Below are 23,340 nucleotides of genomic sequence, written 5' to 3'. Positions count from 1 at the left end.
TTTGTAAAATTTATATAAAATGTGAAGGAACTAAGAGAGCCAAAAAAGGTTTGACAAAAGCAAAACAAAATAAAAGGCTTGTACTACCTGATATTAAGACTTACTCTATAGCTGGTATTATGCCAATATTATATTGTCCTTATGATCTTAGCTCTGCATGTGTATATATATTTGTATGTATACACATAGGTAGAATAATAGAAGATAGTAGACTCTAGAAGTAGGTAAACATATACACTGGCAATTCATTTTCAGAAATGTTGCCAAAACAATCCAGTAGAAAAAGAATAGTCTTTTACAAATAATGGTGTTTAAACAACTAAATATTAAAGTGGGAAAAAATGGTTCTCAACACTTTCCTCACATGAATACAAAATTAACTAAAATGGAGGTGGATTTAAATATAGAGTTTCTCTAGGAAACAAGAGATAGAGTCTTTGCCACTTCGCAATAGGCAAAGATTTCTTAGGTCACAAAAAGCCTTGGATGGATGCTTAGATAGTTTAGAACAGAAAACATCTAAAGATCTTACGACCTTCATTGCCTAGAAAAAATTTGCAATGTTGTGCATGATTCTCAGCCTATAGGTACATGGTACAAAAATTCAATGATCTCTCTGACATTTTTCATTCCAGAAAATCCTTTGCAGCCAATCTCAATGTTTAGACTTTATCATACAGTCCAGTACCGAGGCTGTTTTGATATGATGGTATAAATATTTACTTACCTTTTGTAGGCAGCATCTACTCCAGCAGCAGCTACATTTCAGAGCCTTATGCAGAGCAAGTACATCTCTACCTACATTATCATAAATTGTAATAGTAAAAGGCCTTGAAAATCCACAAAGGTGTCGAAGGAAGCAATTATTTCTCTCTTCTGCAAAATAAATTATCTGTCCTTGATTGTTCAAGATTTCATATGTTTTACTAGTTTCAAATTTTCTGAGGACTAGAGAATAAAATAATGTATGAATTTGTTAGTAATACTGATGTAAGATGTATGTAAACAGGTACCAAATTACCTTCAAATATGGAAATTATATTGGATAGTTGTTACAGGAAGTCAGGGACCCTGAAGGGAAGGACTGGCTGAAGTCATGGCAGAAGAGCATAAATTGTCAAGATTTCATGGACATTTATTAGTTCCCCAAATTAATACTTTTGTAATTCCTTATGCCTGTCTTTACTGAAATCTCTGAACATAAATTTTAAAGATTTCATGGACATTTTTCACTTCCCCAATCAATACTCTTGTGATTTCCTATGCCTGTCTTTAATCTCTTAATCCCATCATCTTTGTAAGCTGAAGATGTATGTCACCTCAGGACCCTGTGATGATTGTGTTAACTGCACAAATTGTTTAAACAATATGAAATCTGGGCACCTTGAAAAAAGAACAGGATAACAGTGATGTTCAGGGAACAAGGGAGATAACCATTAGGTCTGGCTGCCTGAGAGCCGGGCGGAACAGAGCCATATTTTTCTTCTTTCAAAAGCAAATAGGAGAACTATCACTGAATTATTTTTCTCAGGAAGGAACATCCCTGAGAAAGAGAATGCGTTCCTAGGGTGAGGTCTCTAAAATGGCCGCTCTGGGGACATCTGTCTTTTACAATTGTGGACAAGGGATGAAATAAGCCCCGGTCTCCTGTAGCACTCCCAGGCCTATTAGGACGAGGAAATTCTCACCTAATAAATTTTGGTCANTTACATTAAAGTTTAGATCCCTGAGACAGCTGAAGACCAACCATGGGCCTCTAATTTTCATTACCTCCTCCTTATTCTCATTTTTTATTTTGAACTTTGGCAAGAATGGGTGAAAGTATTGATAAACATACCCAATTGTTTCACCAGGTGGAGCTTCAACTTTTAGCTACAAAAGATTGAAAATATATCATTGATCCGACCAGATATGTTAGACTTGTAAGTAACACTTTATTTAGTTCTGCATGACCTCTTAAATGAGTTTTTTGTATATTTACACAGAACTTTCTGTATTTAAGGGATGCTTCATGTTTGAGAGTAAACATAGAAGTGAGAAGACCAGGATTTATATGTTAAAGTCCCCTGAGCTAAGACATGACTTCACTGCTTACTAACTGCTTGAAATGTGAACAAATCACTAAAGTCTCTGAAATTTACTTTCCATTTGCAAAAGAGGGATAATAATAATTTCCTTTGTAGGCATGTATGAGAATTGCTTTTTAAATTGCAGTGTCCATGAAATACAACATAAACTCTAATCTCATCCAAAACTGCTTATTACTCAATATGTGAAGCAGTTTCATAACTCTTTGCCATGGCAAATCTAAATTTTGTCCCAATTTTTATTTAAAGCTCAGTTCATCAGACTCAACAGAGACTTGTTGAATAAATTATGGCATATCCATGTAATGGGTTATTATGCTGCCATTTAAAGGAACAAAGAAGTTCTAAACATAGATGTAATCCTCAAATTACAGTGTTATGTGCTTAAAAAGTAGAATAATATGCTACTAATTATATTAAAACACACACACATAGCATAAACATGCTATATTTACGTAATACATTATACAAATATTGACAACATAACTGTGTAAGAATACATGAGAAACTTATAATGGTAGTTGTGTCTAAAAAGGGATGTAGAAGATATAGGAAGCAAGCATTTGAGAGAAATTGTTTCTCCTGAATATGCTTCCATTATATTCTGTCCTTTTCCATTCTGAAAAGTAGAGAATTCTGACCTTTCCTTTCCTTTCCCTTTTCCTTTCCTTTTCCTTTTTTCCTTCCTTCCTTCCATTTCTTCCTTCCTTCTCCTTTCTTCCTTCCTTCCTTCCTTCCTTCCTTCCTTCCTTCCTTCCTTCCTTCCTTCCTTCCTTCCTTCCTTCCATTTTTCTACCTGATTACTTATTACAGGGATGTTATCGTGTCTCTTCTTGTTGTCTGTGTGCCTACTGAAACAGTTACTGAAACTCCTCCAAATTAAATGTTTCTAATCTTCCCCGGGCTAAAAGTAGTTCTCCATGGGAAAAGATCCCAGGAGCCCTGGGGCCTTTAGTATTTGACTTGAGAACTTTCATCAATAAAGCATTCAAACCACTTGGAGACTCCTGCTCTCTCTCTCTCTCTCTCACCCCCTTAATACTAGATAGGCTTTTGAGGAAATGTGAAAGTTTTCTAAAAGTCATTATTGCCATCTGTGAAGTTTGCTGACTATAACTTCCTCGAGGACAAGTGACTTTCTTTCTGAACTTCACAGCCTTAGATCCTAGTCCAGTGCTTCACGTACAGTAGAAGTTCAATAAATGGTTCTGAAAGACTGAAGGAATAAGAGGTTTGAGGGTCGTGCTAGGTTGATTTGTTTCAGCATATCTCAATTTTTCGTGGAGGTTTATTGTGTTTGTTTTATTAACACTAACCTTAGGGCTATTAAATAATATCACTTAGAAACCAAAAGAAATTAACCCTCAGGGGTATAATTTGATATAAATAGAGGTAGGCAATTTCCAGTATGCTCTCTATTTCTACAGACCCAACATGTGCTCTCGTGAAACCTGGATCTGTGGGATTTATGTAAATGTGAACAGGCTGCACCAGGCTCACAGACTGGCTGCGTAGAAGTGGTCTCTGTTTGTCGTTCAGATGTTGGGAGGTAACAGTGAGCTTTAACTAATTACACCTCAAATCACCCCCAGGAGGTAGGTAATGATTATAGATGTACTTGGCTGAAGTAACTCAGAATGTCTTAATAATCACTTAATAGAATCTTATCATGAGAAGCAAATTGCATTAAATGGGCAAATGAAGTTGACTGTGAGAAGCAGAGTTAGGAAATAAAATGCTATGGGGGGTTTTATATGGGAAAAATCCAATTAACACCTTTTTAAAAGAGTTGGCCCCATGGCTTTTTTCATATCTCTCACAGTGCCTATCACAGGGTTATGCCCTGAATAAAGACTTTCTCAATGGATGCTAAAGAACTTATAGGTAAAAATGAAGGGTGTGAAAAGATACATTGTAGGGGGAGGAAGTGGGAGGTGCACCTGGAAGCCAACATTACAATTCTACTTAGAAGCAAATGGCAAAATAATTTCATTGTGAAGCTACCGTGCAAGCTTTGCAATGATGTCTTGAGCAAAATGGCCATCGTCATGTAATAAACACAAAATGCCAACCAGATAGATATATACACAAGAATGTGCTCTCGACTTACCCAAATTTGGGAAACCCTAGGGCTGAAAGGGCCAAGCCCAGGTGTTAAGGCAGCAAGATGACAAGAAGCTTGGCCAAAAGAGTTTGCAGGTGGAAGACACACTAGGAATTTTGTGTCCCACCCAAAGATAAGGAGACATCATGGAAGCTGCTGGAGACTTTTGTGACACTGGGTGGGGTAAAGGAATGGGTGGATTTTCCTTGGGTGAAATGATTTTGGGAGCATGGGGTCACTGTCAAAGCTGTGTTTTTCAAGAAAACCAAAGGGCGGCAAGAACATGAAGAAAATCCAGACTGTCCGTTCGTGATGCACAGATCCAACAGGCAGGGCCCAGGGGATGGGGTGTAGGGAGGTCAGTGGAAGGTGCTGGGGGATGGGAGGAGGTCAGATTCTGGGACCGGCCAAAGCAGCACTGACCAAAAAGTCGTGTGCCTGAGACTCAAACTGGACCAAAGTCGAAAGAACAGTCAAGACTGCGCTCCAGAAACAGCCCAAGATAATTACATCGTTAAGTGGAATTTTATGCCTAAATTGAATACATGTATGTGTACAGACGTATATGTACACATATATATTTATAAATGTGTATGTGTATCTCTCACACACACACACACAACTTTCACTTTCACACTTTCACAGTTCCCTGTCATATGACCTTTTTTCTTACATAAGGGACATGCATCAGATAAAACAGGGAACACATATTTATTATTTTTAAAAAATAAGATGAGCGAGTGGGGGAGTGGAGTGGAAGCACATGCCTCTGGCAAAATGGGCACCAGGGCTTCTGTCTTCGCTGGGAGAAATTGCCTCCATTCTTATATGAAGGACCAGATGGACCCTAAAGCAAATAATAATGTTTAGGAGAGTGCTGGGATCTATTTTTTCTTGCAATGTAAAGATACTTTGCCCCAGCTTTCCTCCTGGGTTAGCTCTATAAATATTAGGAGCCTTTCTGTAACCATTGTTTGTCTGCACTTCCTTTACTTAACACCTCCATTTGCTGCCATTTGCCTACCGCGGCGATGGTGTGGGGCATTGGCGGCGTCACCAAATCACCCTCATTTCCCCGGCCCTGGGACTGAAGCGGGCCCTGGCCATTATCGCCTAATGGCGTGTTCTGCTGCTGCGGCTCTTCTCAAATCCGCGATGGACAGGCCTCGGGATGCATTTTAGCGTCATTGTAATTGAGCGCGGAACGCTCTGGCTTTTTTAGACCTGTTTTCCGGTCTTGTAAGGGTGACTGACGAGAGAAAGCAAGCAGGTGCGATGGGCAGTGAGGGGTCACCTTTTCACACCGAGGACAGCAGCAGCAGAAAACGATTCGCTGGGGGACCGAGGAAATGAGAAGCTAGGGCAGGCTTTTCAGCATCACCTAAAGACTTGAGTTGTCAAATGCAGCGCCCCTGCCAACGCTGATTCAGTCCAGAGCGGCTCTGCCGTACTAACCTAATGGGCTTCCAAAACCTCCTCAGGGGTGCTCAGATGTGAATCAACGACTTCCAGAATGCATGCTGTCTCTCAGCGGCACAGATTCCTGCTGGCCCCCTGGGGAATTTTAATAACATGTCATTTAACAAATTAGAAGGTGAAGCAAATTAAATACAGTAAATCAAACCTTGAAAAACAAAGTAGAAGCAAGCAGGCCTTTTCAAAGCNTATTTATATAAGATAATAATCAAATTTACCCTTTTTGCAAGCAAATAAGAATATTGTTATCTTTTGTTTTAATAATTTTACTTCTGTTATTATGCAAACAAAACAATCCTAAAACTTAAAAAAGAAAGTTTTAGGCATCAAATGTTCACTACTGCACTATTTAGAACAGAAAAAAACAAAGTGAAAACAAAGAAAGTGTCCAATAAGAGGCAATACTTATTATCCCCTATTGAGGATTACTATGTAGCTCTTTAAAATGTTGGGTTTTTATGATAAAGAAAAAACAATTTTAAGTGACTAAGAAAATAGTGTGGACGATAATTAAAAGTGATTTTTTAAAACTCTAACAAAATAATTTTAAAACCTCTTCAGAGGAAATGTATCAGTAGTTGTGCATGGATGATTTTTTTTCTCTCACTGTTATTTTTGAAATGAGTATACACTTAACAAGTACATGTTACTCTAACATACATTAAACATTTTGGTGGGTTTTGTTTGTTTGTTTGTTTGTTTGAGATGAAGTCTTGCTCTGTTGACCAGGCTGGAGTACAGTGGCACAATCTCAGCTCACTGCAACCTTCGTCTCCCAGGTTCAAGTGATTCTCCTGCCTCAGCCTCCCGAGTAGCTAAGACTACAGGCGCAGGCCACCACATGCAGCTAATCTTTTTGTATTTTTAGTAGAGATGTGGTTGCATCATATTGGCCAGGCTGGTCTTGAACTCCTGACCTCATGATCTGTCCACCTCAGCCTCCCAAAGTGCTGGGATTACAAGCATGAGCCTGTGCCCAGCCTAAACATTCTATTTTAAGGCTAAACTTTGAAACAGGTTGAGTATAGAATTTCTTTATTTTTAATGATTCTGCAGGCATTAAACGTAATTGTTTCTATCCCATGCCAACATATATAAAAGGTACACATTTTCATTTGATATTGATGACTAGATCACGATTCATAACTCATTAAAATAATATTTTCTGCTTTAAAAATCAATTTTTAAGTAGAAATTACATATGTATGGCACAAATTTTAAAAATGCAAAAGGAGTATAACATTAGAAATAATTTCTTCTTCCAGCCCTGCCCTCTCCCATCCTTTTGCAATTTCATATGCATCCTTTCAGAGATACACAAAGCATATAAAAAAACTACACATATTGTACACACACATGCGCACACACACACACACATGCACACTCCTAACTATACGCTCTACTGTGTAATTGTTGTTTATACTTAGCAGTATACTCTGAAAATATTCCTGGCATATCTGTAGAGCTGTCTAATTCTTTTAAATAACTCACGGTGTTAAGTTACATGAAAGTGTCTTCATTTAGAGTGGTAGTTCTTAAGCCTGCATCAAGGTCACCTGGAGGGCTTTATAAAGCAAATTATTGACCCCAAACTGGATTTTCTGAATCAACAATGGGTCTGTAATGGAGCTTGAGAACTTGCATTTCTAACGTGTTCCCAGGTGATGTTGATGCTGCTGTTTGTTCTAGGAATCATACCTGGAGAGTCACTGATTTGGAGAAATTGTTCCCTATTCAAGGATGTTTAGATTCCCAATATTTTGCTATTTTGTGACTTAAATTGTGAGTTACTGTGGGTATTTCTCTCCTTTGAATTTCTACAATTAGTTTTACCTGTCTCATTATTTTATGACTCTATACTATATATTCAAGTATTGTCTTAGTTTATTTTGTGTCACTACAGCAGAATATCACACATTGAATAATTTATTTAAAAACTGGATTTATTTCTCACAGTTCTAGAGGCTTGGAAGTCCAAGGCTGAGGGGCTGGCATCTGGTAAGGGACTTCTTACTGCATCATGTTAAATATGAATTCCAAATTTCTCTTCAAGGAATTAATATGTCAGAATGTTCAATTCTTTGCCTTCCACTTTTAAACTTAACTTCTTCATAAAGCAACCTTTTCTGATTACCTGCTCCACTCTGACTGATTCTCCATCTTGACTCATTCCGATTATCTACTCCACCCTGACTCATTTCATAACCATTTTTCCCGCCAAACCACTCACCACGTCACTCTCTTTAAATTAGTCAATCAGAATTAGTTTAGCCTGTGTGTTCTAAACCTAGCCAATAGAGGAATGATACAGCAGTAGGGACCACGTGTGTCAGGAATAAGAACGGCTTTCCCTCCCTTGTCCAAATGTGCACTCACCATTGCTCCATCTGTAAGGGCACATCCTTCTATAGAAGTACCTTGCCTTGTTGAGAATTACAAAGAAAATTTTATATTTGAGTGCTATTTCTTTTGAGGCACCAAAACTTTATTTATAACAATCATAATATGATGGAAGGCATCATATGGTGAGTGAACATATAAGAGAAGGAAGGGGTCCAAACTCATCCTTTTATCAGGAATCCACTCCTTCAATAACAAACATGCTCCTGCCACAATGGCAACAATCTATGCCTGTAGGAAGAACCCTCATGGCCTAATCACTTCTTAAAGGTCCCACATCACAGCACTATTGCATTGAAAATTCAGTTTTCAGCACATGAAGTTTGGGGGATCCATTCAAACCACAGCATTCCACCTCTGGCCACCGAAATTTACATTCTTCTCACATGTGAAATACATTCATTCCACTCCAACAGCCTCAAAGTCTTAACTCACTCAAGCATCAACTTACAAGGTCAACGTCCAGGGTCTCATTTGAATCAGACATTGGTGAGACTCCAGGCACAATTTGTCCCAAGGCAAATTCCTTTCCAGCTACTAGCCTATGAAATTAAGTTATTTACTTCCAAAAAAATATGGTGGAATAGGCATAGGACAAACATTTCCCTTTCAAAAGGAAGAAATAGGCAAGAAAAAAAGGGGTTAACTGGTCCCAAGTAAGTCCTAAGTCCAATAGGAAAAATAACATTAAGTCTTAAAGCAGGAGAATAATCTCCTTTGATTCTATGTCTTGCAGTCTGGGCATACTCGGAGTGGGGAGATTTGATCCTTAAGGTCTCAGGCAACCCTATCCCTATGGCTTTACTGGTTTCAGTCCATGCAGTAGCTCTCATGAGTTGCATTCTGAAGCCTGCACCTTTCTCAGGCTGGAGTTCCTTGCTAGTGAACCTACAGTTATGTGGTCTCCGAAGCTGACCACTTTGACCACTCCATTGGGCATTGCCCTAGTGCAGGCTTTCTGTATTGACTTTGCTCCTGTGACAAGTCTTTCCCTGGGCCCCCAGGTTGTCTATGACATCCTTTGAAATCTACGTGGAGGCTTCCATGGCCCCACAGCTCATTCACTCTGCACATCTGAAGACTAAGCACCATTTGGATGTCACCAATGCTTACCACTTGTGACCTCTGGAGTTGCAGCATGAGTTGCACTTGGGCCTGCTTGAGCCATGGCTGAGATGGCCAAGGAGTACTTCAGTGAGGTATCGGGACTAGAGAACTATTATAAATAAATTTTCGGTGCCACAAATGAAATAGCACTCCAACATAAATTTATTTTTCTCAGCAAGGCAATTTTACTTCTATAAAAGGGTATGACTCGTGGATAGAGCAATGGCAAGAGCAGACCTGAACAAGGGAGAGGAAGGGGCTCTTATTCCTGATGCAGATAGCCCCTACTGCTGTGTCATTCCCCTATTGGCTAGGGTTGAACTGCACAGTCTAAGCTAATTCTGATTAGCTATTTTAAAGAGAGCAGGGGTATTAGCCGGAGTGGTGGGGTGAGTAGTTTGTTGGGAAAGACAGTTACAGAACAGGTGACTCAGGGTGATTCAGGTCAGAGCAGGTGAGCAGGGGTGACTCAGGATGGAACAGGTAACCAGGGGAACAGATGTGAACTACTGATTAGAACTGGCAGGAAAGTTGTTTACTGAAACTAGAGGCAAGAGGGCGAAGAGAATCAGGAAGTTAAACTTTAAAATGGAGAACAAAGAATAAGAGAGCTGAACATAGTAACATACTGATTCTTTGAAGAGAAACATGGAGTTCACTATATTTAACAGAACTAAGACAGCCCTGAGCAGTGAGCTTGTGGAATGTTGTTTGGATCCATCTTCCAAAAACATTTGGTGCTCCTGGAACTCTGGGCCTGTGATGGGAGGGGAAACCTCAAAGCTCTCTGAAATGCCTTCAAGGCCATTCTCCCATTGTCTTGATGAATAGTACCTGGCTCCCTTCTATTTTTACTAATCTCCTTAGCAAACCACTGCTTGGCTACACTTTTGGTTTGCTCTCCTAAGCATACCTTTTTACTCTTTATATGGGTACTCTGTGAAATCTCCATAGTGTTCCATTCTGTTTCTCTTTTAATTATAAATTCCATTTTAAGTCATTTCTATCCTCTTGCATCTTACTGAAAGTGGTGAAAACTAATCATGCAGCTCCTTCAATATTTTGCATAGAAATTTCTTCTGCTAGATGTCCTCATTCATTATGCTTAAATTCTGCCTTCCCGAAAGCTCAAGGGCATGGACATAACTCTGCCAAGTTCTCAGCAATTGTATAATAAGTATGGCCTTCACCCCAGTTTGCAACACCTTGTTTTTCATTTCTATCTACGACTCATCAGAATTGCCTTTGCTGTGTATCTTTCTACCAATGCTCTGATCATAGTCACTTAAGTAATTTCTAAGAAGTCTCAGACTTCCTTATAGCTATTCTCTTCTGGGTCCTCACCAGAATCACCCTTAATTTTCCACTGATGGCAATCTAGGCTTTTTCTAGCTTCCTTCTCCAAACTCTTCCAGCCTCTACCCATGACCCAGTTCCAAAGCTGCTTCCACATTTTCAGGTATCAATTTTCTATCTTAGTCTGTTTGGTATTTCAATAAAATAATACCACAGACTGGGCAATATATAAAGAAGAGAGATTTATTTCTAAAGTTCTGGAGGTGGTGAAGTCCAAGCAGGTGGGGCTGGCACCTGGTGAGAGCCTTCCTGCTCCATTATATGGTAGTGGAAGGCATCACATGCTAAGAATGTGTAAGAGAGAGGGGGAGAAAGGAGATCAGATGCATCCGTTTATCAGGAATCCACTCCCACAGTAACTAACCCACTCCTGAGATAAAGGCATTAATTCATACATAAGGGCAGAGCCCTCATGACCTAATCACCTCTTAAAGGTTCAACCTGTCAACACCATTACATTGATGGTTAAGTTTCCAGCACATGAACTTTGGCGAACACATTGAAACCACAGCAAATATATTAATTCCTCACACTTCAGAGGAAGTTCTTCAGTGCAAGCCTAGATCTGACTCTTCCTTGATTCTCTCAAAATGAATATCATATGCCTTGTTTGTTGTAATTACATATGGTGTTTCTGTAGTAAATGATCTTGCATAAATTAAAGCAATTTAGTATAATTCAGCAAGAAAAAAAAAAAAAAAAAAAACAAAGAAAGCATTCTTTTATAATATGCCAAAACGGGAAAGCTTTCATGAGTTAAACAAATCATCAATGCCTGTGTTACTTTTAGAATCGCTAACGCGTAAGAAAGGCAATGATAGTACTATTTTTTTTAACTAGACACTCATTTCCATGCATTTTAGTTTCATCCACATAAAAGAAATACTCATACTAAGTTGAGATAAAGGTAAACAGTTAAATTCTAAAGGACAGTTTAATTTTTCAGACTTAGGAGCACAATTGGACTATCCCGAAACTTACCTGCATTCTGCTTCTATTAACAAAATTTCTGAAGAATTTAGAATTATTGTTTCTCTAAAATATCTGTATTTGAGGAAATCAGGGTGGGAAATCCATTTCAGGAGTTATACCTATGTTTAGCATACTAAAGGGGCAGGAATGATCCTGAAAGGATCTACTTTAAGAGAAAGTAAAGGATAAGAAAAAAAAGTATTTTTTTCCTGTCACATGAGAAGACTATTGCTGCATTTACCTTCTCATTATCTAACGACCTTCTATACACTCTCTTCATGTTTGCAAGGTTTAGTTTCCTTAAGAAACACTTTAATTCATAGGGGTTGATTTAACTACAACAAAATAAGTTATATCTTAAAGAATTAATATATCAGTGTGTTTGGTACATACCTCCCAGAGGATCAAAATCTTGGCATACTGTTAACTGATTTGTCTATTAGAGTAAAAATAAAGAAGGTGGTTATGAAGTACTCAGACTATATTTAAAGCACATATCAACAGATAACTTATTATTTACATTTAGGATATTTAAAGTAATTGATCCATTGTCAACATCTCTGATTTTTTCTGACACTTGTCTTGTATATCATAGTAATCTAAAATTAAATTTTATTTTACTTCACCATGGAACAGGCAAATGAAAAATTATTATTACAGTCTATAAGGTGTTTCGTCTTGTCTCAATTGTTAACATACTCAATAATTTGGTTAACAAAATTTAAAATACATACTATAAATATTTTGAATTTCAGATAATATCTACACTATCATTTGAATATTTTAATATAGTTTTACCCAAATGTTAAAAGGTTTTATTATATTTATGTCATAATTTATGACAAGTNTCACCATGGAACAGGCAAATGAAAAATTATTATTACAGTCTATAAGGTGTTTCGTCTTGTCTCAATTGTTAACATACTCAATAATTTGGTTAACAAAAATTTAAAATACATACTATAAATATTTTTGAATTTCAGATAATATCTACACTATCATTTGAATATTTTAATATAGTTTTTACCCAAATGTTAAAAGGTTTTATTATATTTATGTCATAATTTATGACAAGTTTATAATTAAGCATTGAAAATGTAAACAACCTTTTCAAGAAGTTACATATATACTATTTTATTTTTAAAGTATTACAAAATAAAATGTGGCCAACGATTACAGAGAACTAAATTGTCAAAGTTAATTATTCAAGAGACAATATCACAGGAAATTAAATCAGAATTGACATCATAAACTTTAATTTAATTGTATTCAATCTAGTACAGAATAAGAGACATTTTCCTAGTATTAATGTTTATATTTTACATTTTCATACCAGGCTTCTAATGCACAAGCAATAGATGAAGTGAGGATTCTCGAGGTTAGTATAAGTTACATTCTCAAAATACAATTTCCTATTTTAAAAGTAGGCATTTTTTAAAATTTATTTTTATTTACTTTATTTTATATTTTGAGGTGGAGTCTCGCTCTGTCACCCAGGCTGGAGTGCGGTGGCACGATCTCGGCTCACTGCAACCTCTGTCTCCTGGGTTCACCCCATTTTCCTGCCTCAGCCTCCCGCGTAGCTGGGACTACAGGCGCCCACGACCATACCGTCTAATTTTTTATATTTTTAGTAAAGATGGGGTTTCACCATCGTGTTAGTCAGGATGGTCTCGATCTCCTGACCTTGTGATCCACCTGTCTCAGCCTCCCAAAGTGCTAGGATTACAGGCATGAGCCACCGCATCTGGCCAAAAGTAGGTATTTATTTTTAAATGAGATTCCTAGGAAATAAATTTTTAAGTAGCAATATTATAATATGTAAAGTGTAAGTTTACTATCTCAATCAAAATAAAATTTAAATGTAAATAAAATACAAAAATCTTAGTGTTAAGGTCATAGTATTTTAATCCATAGTCAGAAATGTTTATAACAAATTATATTCTGGAACGATCTAAATTCATGTTATTGTGGATCAAGTAAGTTGAGAAACACATTGCCATACCTGATACAAGTACTCCAATCCAGGTGGACAGCTGGTTATTGTCTCTGGTGTAGACAACCACGGTCGTAGGTCATAAATAGCCATAATCTGGATTATGTAAGTGCTTTAGAGTATGACAAATTGAAAATATTTAGCCTTTTATATTTAACGTCTAACATTATCAAAACATATTAACCTGGTTAGAGACAGGAATATACAACTACAGTTTTAGCTTTTCTACATTTAATGGTGTAAACATGATTCATCTCTTATTTTGTAAATTGTTTTTAATATATGTGGTTTTATATATGAAGTCCGTCTCTTATCAAGTACCAAAAAGGAATTTTAGGAGTACAAGTACCAGTTAATACAGTCATGATAAACTGAGTGCAAATTGATATTCCCATGTGGCTTTAATCTATTTAAACAAAATTAAATCTTTATGTTTCAGAATCATTTAAAAATGGCTGGATTTTACCCACACCAATCTTGAAGAATGAGCATTGGTGAACATGGAAACATTTTGTCCCAAGTAAAGACAAGATAAATCATCTTAAAATGAGGTTTGAGTAGATCTCTGTCTCCAGCACCACGATTCTAACAAAATTAGAAAGAAGCTCTATGGAGCCAAATTTTCTAATTGACCCTAATTAGGATTTTGTCATTCTCTGTGTTTTCCTTAGGTTGCTCAGAATAAAACTTATAAAATAAATCCATCTACAAACCCTGTTTCCAGCTCAAAATTTAAGGGGAGGATTTTAACAGTGCCTATAAATACATTGAAAATATTGCAGAACTTATGTTATTTTGTGGCAAATATTGTATGAGCTACTCTCAAATAGATACAAGAAAAAAAAATTGAACTTTTAACTAAGAGGCCACAACATGTAGACAAGAGACAAATATAAATAATGACAAAGAAGAAAACATACTTTTGAAAAATGTTTACTGCCAAAAACAAGAGTAAATTTTAAATAGCAGGTTTGCATTCCAAAGATATTGACTATGAAATAAGAGGTGAGGTGGTAAAGAGAAGTAAAGAAAGAATCCTAGCAAAAGAGAGGATGATACAAACTTAAGAGTTACTATTGTATTATTTTAGATGGGTCAGATAGCAACTGTATGTTTAAATTTATGAGAAACTGCTAAATGTTTTCCAAAGTGGCTACTTCATTTTACGGGTTCTAATGTTCAAAAGGAAAGCTGGGTGACTTTAGTTAGCAACATGTGTTGTATATTTCAAAGTAGTTAGAAGAGAGGATTTGAAATATTTTCCACATAAAGAAATGATAAATATTCAGGGTGATGGATAATTCCAAATACCCTGAACTTTATCATTACACATTCTCCATATTTAACAAATACTCACATGTACCACCTAAATATGTAACATATTAAGTATCAATTTAAAAAATCAGCACAAATGTATTTCTTTACAATTTCTGGTGGTTAGAAGTCTGCGATGGGTCCTCATGGTTGCCTTTGTGCTGGAAACTGTAGGAATTATATTTTTCTCTTTTCTAGTTTTACCTTCTGATCTTGTATTCTCTCATTAGGAGCCTTGTAATGACATTTGATCCACTAAGATAACACAGGATAATTTGCCCTGTGTTAAAAGATCTTAAGATCCTTAATGTAATTATGTTTGAAAAATACCTTTTTTCATCTAGGTAATATATCTACTGGCTCTCTGGATTATGATGTAGGTATGTTGGGGAACCATTGTTTCATCTACAATAGTTCTCTCTCGGGTTCCCCAAAGGAATAGTTATCCCATATGCAAAGTATACAAACCCCATATCAAATCTCCAGAATCTCAACACTTTCCAGTATCTATTGAAGTCCAAAATCTCAAATAAACCTCATCAGCTTAAACATCCAAAATCTCAACATGTAAATCTTGTGTCAGTTGTGACTGTGGGTATGATCCATTATGGGTAAAAATTTCTCTTCATACTTTGACTTGTAAAACAAGAAAACATGTTACTCTTTTCATAACACACTGATCGGACAGGCATAGTTTCTCTGTTAGAGGTATTTCTGTTCAAAGAGGGAGAATATAGAATGAAAAAAGGAATCATTAACCCAAATAATTTTGAAATCCAGTATGTGAGGTTCTATTAGGTTTTGAGGACTTGAAATAATCCTCTGTGGCTGTCAGTGTCACCTTCTGGCTTCAGGATTCTGCCCTCTTGTCCTGCAGCTCTGCTCTCTGAATGATTCTTCATTTTTCTTAAGGGGAAGCATGTGCTTTCAGCTGAGTAATATTATTAGGCAGTTTTCATTTGCAATTCTAGTGAATTTATTTTATTTCTTCTTTTCCCTGTCATTTGCTCCTCCATTGATATTTCCTTCATAATGCCAACTCCCTTTCTGGTTTCTGCTTAGATCCAAAAGTCACACACCTAAACTCTTCAAAGAGTCCTTTGAGTGATTGAATACGCTGAAATGTTGCTACTTCAGAAGCACTAGCAGAAGATTGTCCAGCCACTCCCTTTGCCTTCTCTCCAGAGCACAGTTTCCTGACATTGAATGTGCTTATTTTAGTGTCTTATGCAATCTGGATGAGATGAAAATCTTCTAAATCATCAAGTCCTGATTCCTTTTTGCTTAAAATTCCCTCAAGATTTTTTTTTCTCTCTCTCTTCTTTTTTTATCCCCCACATTGTGCTATAAGCAAAAGGAAGAAACCACAATTTCAACACTTTGCTTGGAATTTCAACTAAAAATCAAATTTATCTTTCAAAATAATATTATGACACAGTTCAGCTAAGCATTCTATCATTATATAAGAAGAATACAGTTTTTTCATATTTCCTGTAACTTCCTTCTGATCTCTCAGATACAGTACTGTTAATAAATATATTTCCACCAACAGTCTTGTAAAGTAATCCAGGAATATTCCATTATGCTCCTCAAAGTTCTTCCAGCTTTAACCCGTTACACAATTACAAAGCGACTTATGTATTTTTAGGTACTTGCTACAGCAAGCAATGTCCCACTTCCAAGTACCAAAACCTGTATTCATTTCCTATTGCTGCTATAACACATCACTACACTACATACTTAGTGGCTTAAAACAACACATGTATGATATTATAGTTATGAAGTTAAGAAATTGAAATTGAATCGGCAGGACTCTGTTCTTTGTAGGGCCTCTAAGGAGAGAAAAAATATGTTTTGTTGTGGGTTTTGTTTTGTTTTGTTTTGTTTTGTTTTGTGGCCTTATCCATCTTCCAGAGACTGCCTGTATCCCTTGGTTTGTGGCCCCCTTCTTCCATCTTCACAGTCAGCAGCATAGCGTCTCCTTCCCTCTTTTACTTTCTGCCTTCATCCTATAAGGACACCTGTGACTATATCAAGGCCTCATAGATAATACAAGATAATTTCTCCATACTAGGAGCCTTAACTTAATCACACATGCACAGTAACTTTTGCCATTTAGGACAAAGTAATTACAGCTTTGGGGGATTGCGATATGCACATCATTGGGGAACATTATTCTATCAGTCACATCTTGGCTACTGTGACTTCAAGGTAGTTGATTTTCAAGGCTTCTGTAATGCTGAGGAGAAGGTGATGGAAATAAGGTAAATCAAAATGTCACAAAGCTCACTCTTCTTACTGAGATTTTCCCATTTTTCTTGAATAAATCTTCTTCAGATTGTTGCAAGCCTTTGGTTAATTTTCCAAGTTCTGAAAATTGATGTTGACAAGTTTTACCAGTGTTCTGACTGCTTTTATTGAGGAGCAGATTTTCAGACACCCTCACTCTAAATTTGTATAAAATAATCAACATATATAGGGAGACTATTACTAGGAAACAAATCAAAATATAGCATCTGTGTGCACTGGTTAATATGCAAATATATAAACGACAAATACACTTCTAAATAATTCCAATTACCCACTTATTAATTTTTCTATATTTTCAATAAATGTATTGGTTTTATACAGTATAATATTGTATATATATATACCATTGTATATGTACATATAAATATATGTGTTTTTAATGTTTGCTAAGTAACGCTGTATTGATTTTTTTTAATACTCATAACCAAGCAAAAGATATAAAGCAATCATGCTGAAAAAATTGGTTATCTTTCAAATGTTTTCTCAAAGAATCTCAACTTTAAATTGTTGCTCTAGTATTGATTATCTGTAGTTTAATAAAGCAATATATTGCTGCTGGTGAACATTAATTACAAACAATTTTTAAACATTGTCATGATTTAAATACTTTCTATGTCATGGATCTTCAAACAACAGTGATGATCACATAATTATATAAAATGGATAATTTACGTGAATCCTTAGAGAGAATAGGTATATTGTATTATGCTTCAGCCAAATTATAGGTTTGTTAATTCTAGAAGAAAATTCTGGCTGAATTCATGAAATCTCATACATACAAACAAGATTTGTAGTTGGTTCAGCGTGGGACCTTATAGATTATTCCTAGTTCAACTCTCATCTCAGTTTAATAGGTCAAAAATATAACCCTTAGATATATTGTGTGGTCACTTAGATTTATTAATGGAAGAGCTAAAAAGAGAACTCAGATATCCCGAAGAGAAACAGCAGAAGCAGCTGTGATGGGTCATGGACGAAGAGTGGGGAGTATAGATGGAGAAAATGTATCAAGGCAGGAAAAAAGAGGCCTGTACATATATATTTTACGCAAATGTTTAATCATAAATCAGAAGAAAGATGGGGTTGAAGGCCTTTTTACTATGCATCTATGTTGTTTATTTCTGTGTGCCCTAGATACAAACATAAATGTCTGCTTCCTACTTTGTATACCGAAGATCTATGTGGGTGTCTCATATTTATAGTATACTAAACCCAGAAACCTAGGCATATTCTACAAAAAGAGAGCAGGATTTTATCTCATATTAGATCAGCAGCAATGAAGCATCAGAAAGGTTATAGATTCTTTAGCCTAAAGACTACTATTTCTTGGTGCGGGTTATATAAAATCTCAATTAGATCAGCAATGAAAAGGACTATAGACATAAACACAGGGTAGTTGTCAATTATGGACATCAACATTTGAAACAGAATAGTTTCTGGAAACTACATGTGGAAATGGGTACCTGACAGGTAAGTTGAAACGCTTTGGTCCTCTGCCTGGCCCACAACACACTGTCTCTCAAAGTTGCTGTCAGGAAGAGTCTAAGATGGGCCGATCCAAGCAACCACAATAAACATTCCATTCAGAATTTTGAAGGTAATTAGTTCTATGAATACTTGCATGTGTTTTTAAGTCATTTGCTTCTGAAAGTAGTGAATGGGTGGGACAACACAGTTGGTAGGTCAGTGCAAATGTGGACCTTTGGGCCAAATCAGGCCAGAACAGGTGAGGGCTTAGCCAGAAAAATAGTTTTGCGTCTTTGTTTTTAATTTGAGGGACATTAGCTGAGCTGCACTTTCAGTGTCCTACCTTTGTTCATTCTTGTCTGTCTTTTAAGACATCTACAGTATCGTGTATTTATCTTATTTGCCTGGCCCCAGCAGGCAGTTGAGTCATGAGCCCTGGCTAACAGATTCAGTTCTGGTCAATATGAGTCATAAAACAAAGCTCTCAGAGACATACGAGTGCACAGATATAAGATACTGTCTTTAATCTTCTATTGGCATCAGGGTTACCTTGTTCTACCCATTCTGGCTGGCACCTCCATAAGGAGTTTCTCTGAGAGAATCTCATTCACATCATTCATGCCTAGAAGTCAGAGTGTGATCTGGCATGAGTAATATTAAACAAGAAAACCAATAGGAATCTGTAGGAATTGCTTGAGAATTCAAGTGTCCAGGGTGATATTTTAGATTTTGAGTCACAGATTAGAAAACTGGCCAATGAACGTAGCTGATCCAAATCCCACACAAAGTGTTTTTGTGTGTTTTTTTTCTTTATTTCTTATTTATATAAATTGTGACTCCTTTTTCTCCACCCACCCAGCCTGCAGGAGGCTGAAATTCCTGGTAAATAGAGAGGACAGGGACAGCAACCTAAGTGAAGACTACTATGACTGGTGTTATCACAGTCATCAGAAAATAAACTTTCATCATTCCAGTTTCCGGGTTTCCCATTGATGGAACTGGTTATACATGGTTCCGCTTAGCAGACCAAGTTGGAACAGCTATGCACTGCATAATTTATTAGCTACACTGGTTCTGACTTGAGCCAGCAAGAGAAAAAAGAAGACTGAGATTCTTAGTGAGCAAGCCGGTCAATGCACTTGACATGTTTCAAATTATTTATTCTCTTTCTTCATTTGTAGAACAAATTTCTCCTAAGACCTTCCTCCAATGGAACACAAGTAAGTCCACATGTGGCTGTAACTCTAAACTGCTCTTCACTTCAGTGCATATAAGTCTCCAAATATTAAATCCCAAAACCTAGAAGCATAGGGGTAGACCTGGTATAACAGGTTTGTGATCTGTGAAATAAAGCAGGACACTGCCACAAATGAAGCCGAAAATAAAAATGGACCACCCTTTAGATAAATCAGAGGTCTATATTTCTTATAGTATTTATAATACTACGATATTGTAATATTTTGCTTATTAGGATGTCAGCAGTGTGTGTGGGCATCCCATTTGGAGGGTCTGTGGGAATGAAGTTTGCATATATTCAGCTGTGACTGAGACCTAAGCCCAGATTGGCTAGACTCCCACTGCATTCTTATGTTCTTACACTATTGTGGGCTCAAGAACACAAACATTCTTGATTCTTTGGTTCTGTCTCTTTCCTCTCCTTGTTGTGCCTCTCTCTCTCTGGTTAGATTCTCACGAGAAACTTAATACTAACTCTACTTAGTTAACAGTATTTTAACTTGGAAGTAAAATTGATAACTTTTTATACTTCTATTCAATATCAGTTATTTCATTTGCCTCAATACTATCTATAACACATTACTTATTTAGGCTCCACTAATGTTAGTTAGATATGACTGTAAAATAAAGATTATTCTAAAAGTCACATAAAGTAGTCATTCATTTGGTCCACACACAAAAAATATTCAAGCTTCACCCTTAAAACATCTGCTTTCCATCATTTTTTTCTAGTAAAGAGCTTTAATATTCAATGACTTACAATATGATTTGTGTACCTTAAAATATTTTAGATAATGCTAATCAGGTACCCTTAAAATAGGTAGATTATCCTGCATCATTCAGGTGGACCAATGTAGTTCCAAGCTTCCTCTGAATGTGGGAGAGGAAAGTAGAAGAATTGAAGTCAGGGAAAGAAAATGTTACAGTGGAAGCATTTGCTGGTTTTGAAGATGGAAGGAGGATCAAGAAATAGAGGTGGCCTCTAAAAGTTGAAAAGATAAGGAAACAGATTCTTCCCTAGTGCTTCCAGAAATAATGAAACTCTTCCAATAAGTTGATGTTAACCCAATATGTTAATCTTCTCAGGCTACCCAAATAAATTACCACAGACCAGAGAGCTTAAACACAGAAATTTATTTTCTCATAGATCTGGATGTTGGAAGTTCAAGATCAAGGTATCCTAATGTAGGTGACAGGTTGATGGGTACAGCAAACCACCATGGCATGTGTATACCTATGTAATGAAACTGTATGTTCTGTACATGTAAACCAGAACTTAAAGTGTGTGTGTGTGTGTGTGTGTATATATATATATGTATATAAAAGATCAAGGTATCAGCATGGTAAGTTTCTGGTGAGATCTCACTTCTTGATTTATACATAGCCACCTTCTCACTATGTCCTCTCTTGGTCTTTCCTTGGTGCTTGTGCCCAGAAAGTGACAGAGCTCTCTGGTGACTCTTCTTATAAGGACACTAACCCTTTGGGATCAGGGTCCCATCCTTATGACCTCATTTAATCTTACTTACTTCCTTATAGGCTCCATCTCCAAATACAGTCACATTGGGGGTTTGGGCTTCAACATCTGAATTTTGAGGGGGCACAGACATTTCATCCATTACACCATGTAAGACTCATTTTAGACTTTTGACCTCAGAAATCATAAGATAATACATTTGTTTTATTTAAAGCCACCAAGTTTGTGGTAGATGGTTATGCCAGCAATAAAATCCTCATATAAATCTTGGTACAGGAATCCCAGCTTTTATGCTGTTTTGCTTTCTATAGTTTCAGTTACCAGCACAGTCAAATGAGGTCCAAATATATTAAATGAAGAATTCCAGACATAAACAATTCATAAGTTTTAAATTGTGTGCCAGTCTCAGTAGTGTGTGAAAATCTTGAGCTGTCCCTGTGGGATGTAAATTATCTCTCTGTCCAGCAGATCCACACTATCTCCACCATTCTCCCATAAGACATTTTCATTATCAGTTTGACTGCCATGTAGCACAGTGGTTGTGTTCAAATAACCCCTGTTTTAATTAATAAGGGCCCTAAAGTGCAAGAGTAGTGATGCTGGCAATACAGATATGATAAAGGGAAGACATAAAGTGCTTCCTTTAAGTGAACAGGGGAAAGTTCTCAACTTAAGAAATAATATATATGTGTATATTTATACACATATATGTGTGTGTATATGTGTGTGTGTGTGTATATATATGGAACCTCAGTATATATATATACACTAAGAACAAATCTTCTATCAATGACATTATAAGGAAGGAAAAATAAATTTGTGTTTGTTTCACTGCTGCACCACAAACTGTAGAAGTTACAGCCATAGAGCATGATAAGTGCTTAGTTAAGATAGAAAAGACATTAAATGTGTTGCACCAGGAAGCATTGAAACTATGTGAAGACTCCAGCAAGGGATCCCCTGAAATGAATGACATCAAGTCATTTATCACAAGTAAGAGGCTGCATCTGCCCATTAAGAAGCTGCTACCACATTTCTGGAAGAGTTAAAGAAGTTAAGGGGAAAGTATATTATCCAAATGTGGCTCTTCTGGAAGAAAATGCCCGAAAGAAACTACATTCATAAAAGTGCAAAAAAGGTACCAGGACATAAACCATGAAAGGACGTATTAACTCTGGTCCTATGTGGCAAGCCATATGTAGAGTTTGGTACTATCTACTATTTGGGGTTTCCACCATGGGTGTGACTTGGGTTTCCTGCAGACAAGAGGGTGGCAACTGTATCTGGAAGTGGGGTGCTGAAGTTAACAAATATCTAAAAATATGGAAGTAGCTTTGGAATTTGGCAATGGGCCAGGCTGAAAGGATTCTGGGGAGTATGATAGAAAAAGTATAGATGGCTTAAACAGATGTTTCATATAAATACGATGTTAATGACTCTGCTGGTCAGTACTCAGAAGTGAGGTTCATGAAAATAAAATAAGTACTATTTTAAATAATATGTCATCATGAGCAGACTGATGATAGAAATATGGAGTTAAAGGCATGGAAGGGGTGCGGGCTCAGATAAAGAGGAAGAACTTATTATTTGAAACCGGAGAAAAGTGGATTTTTGTTATATAATGGCAGAAAGATGAGCTAAATTTTGTGCTGCATTAAAGTTATTATTTTATTCTTTGTAAATTAACAAGTATCTTATTGAGTGCTGTTTTGAGACAATGTAAATACACTTTTACTCCTCGAACTTTCCACCACTGATTATAGAAATCATTTATGATTTCTTGCTAGAATGAAATTGTCATAATGATTGCCAACTGAGATTTTTTTGAATTCAATCATTTCTTCTACATCTAATTGGCTTTTCTGCAAACAAAGGAACATTCTATTTTTTCCCTATTCCTCCCTCTCCATCTCCCCCCTTTATTTTCCTTCCTTCCTTTCTTCCCTCCCTCCCTCCCTCCTTTCCTCCTTTCTCCTTCCTTCCTTCCTTCCTTCCTTCCTTCCTTCCTTCCTTCCTTCCTTCCTTCCTTCCTTCCTTC

At 36.7% G+C, this 23,340-nt stretch overlaps 1 protein-coding gene across 3 annotated transcripts in view; it reads right to left on the bottom strand.

The window, feature by feature from the left end:
• The window catches only part of LOC108540315 (phospholipid scramblase 1-like), a 28,193-nt gene extending 9,519 nt beyond the window's left edge, over positions 1–18,674 (bottom strand). For 2 of the 3 annotated variants that reach the window (XM_017889314.1, XM_017889316.1), the window contains exons 1-4: positions 18,586–18,674; positions 13,508–13,610; positions 11,896–11,938; positions 728–948 (exon numbers count right to left, since the gene is read on the bottom strand). In XM_017889314.1, coding sequence (XP_017744803.1) covers positions 728–948; positions 11,896–11,938; positions 13,508–13,591 — 348 coding nt within the window. In that variant the 5' untranslated portion in view covers positions 13,592–13,610; positions 18,586–18,674. The remainder of the gene's footprint in view (positions 1–727; positions 949–11,895; positions 11,939–13,507; positions 13,611–18,585) is intronic. The other variant, XM_017889315.1, reaches the window with a different exon arrangement.
• Positions 18,675–23,340: the final 4,666 nt, after the last annotated feature.

Source organism: Rhinopithecus bieti, unplaced genomic scaffold (assembly GCF_001698545.2).
Source record: "Rhinopithecus bieti isolate Rb0 unplaced genomic scaffold, ASM169854v2 scaffold_19037, whole genome shotgun sequence".
Lineage (NCBI taxonomy): Eukaryota > Metazoa > Chordata > Mammalia > Primates > Cercopithecidae > Rhinopithecus > Rhinopithecus bieti.
This window is presented reverse-complemented; position numbering and strand designations above follow the sequence as displayed.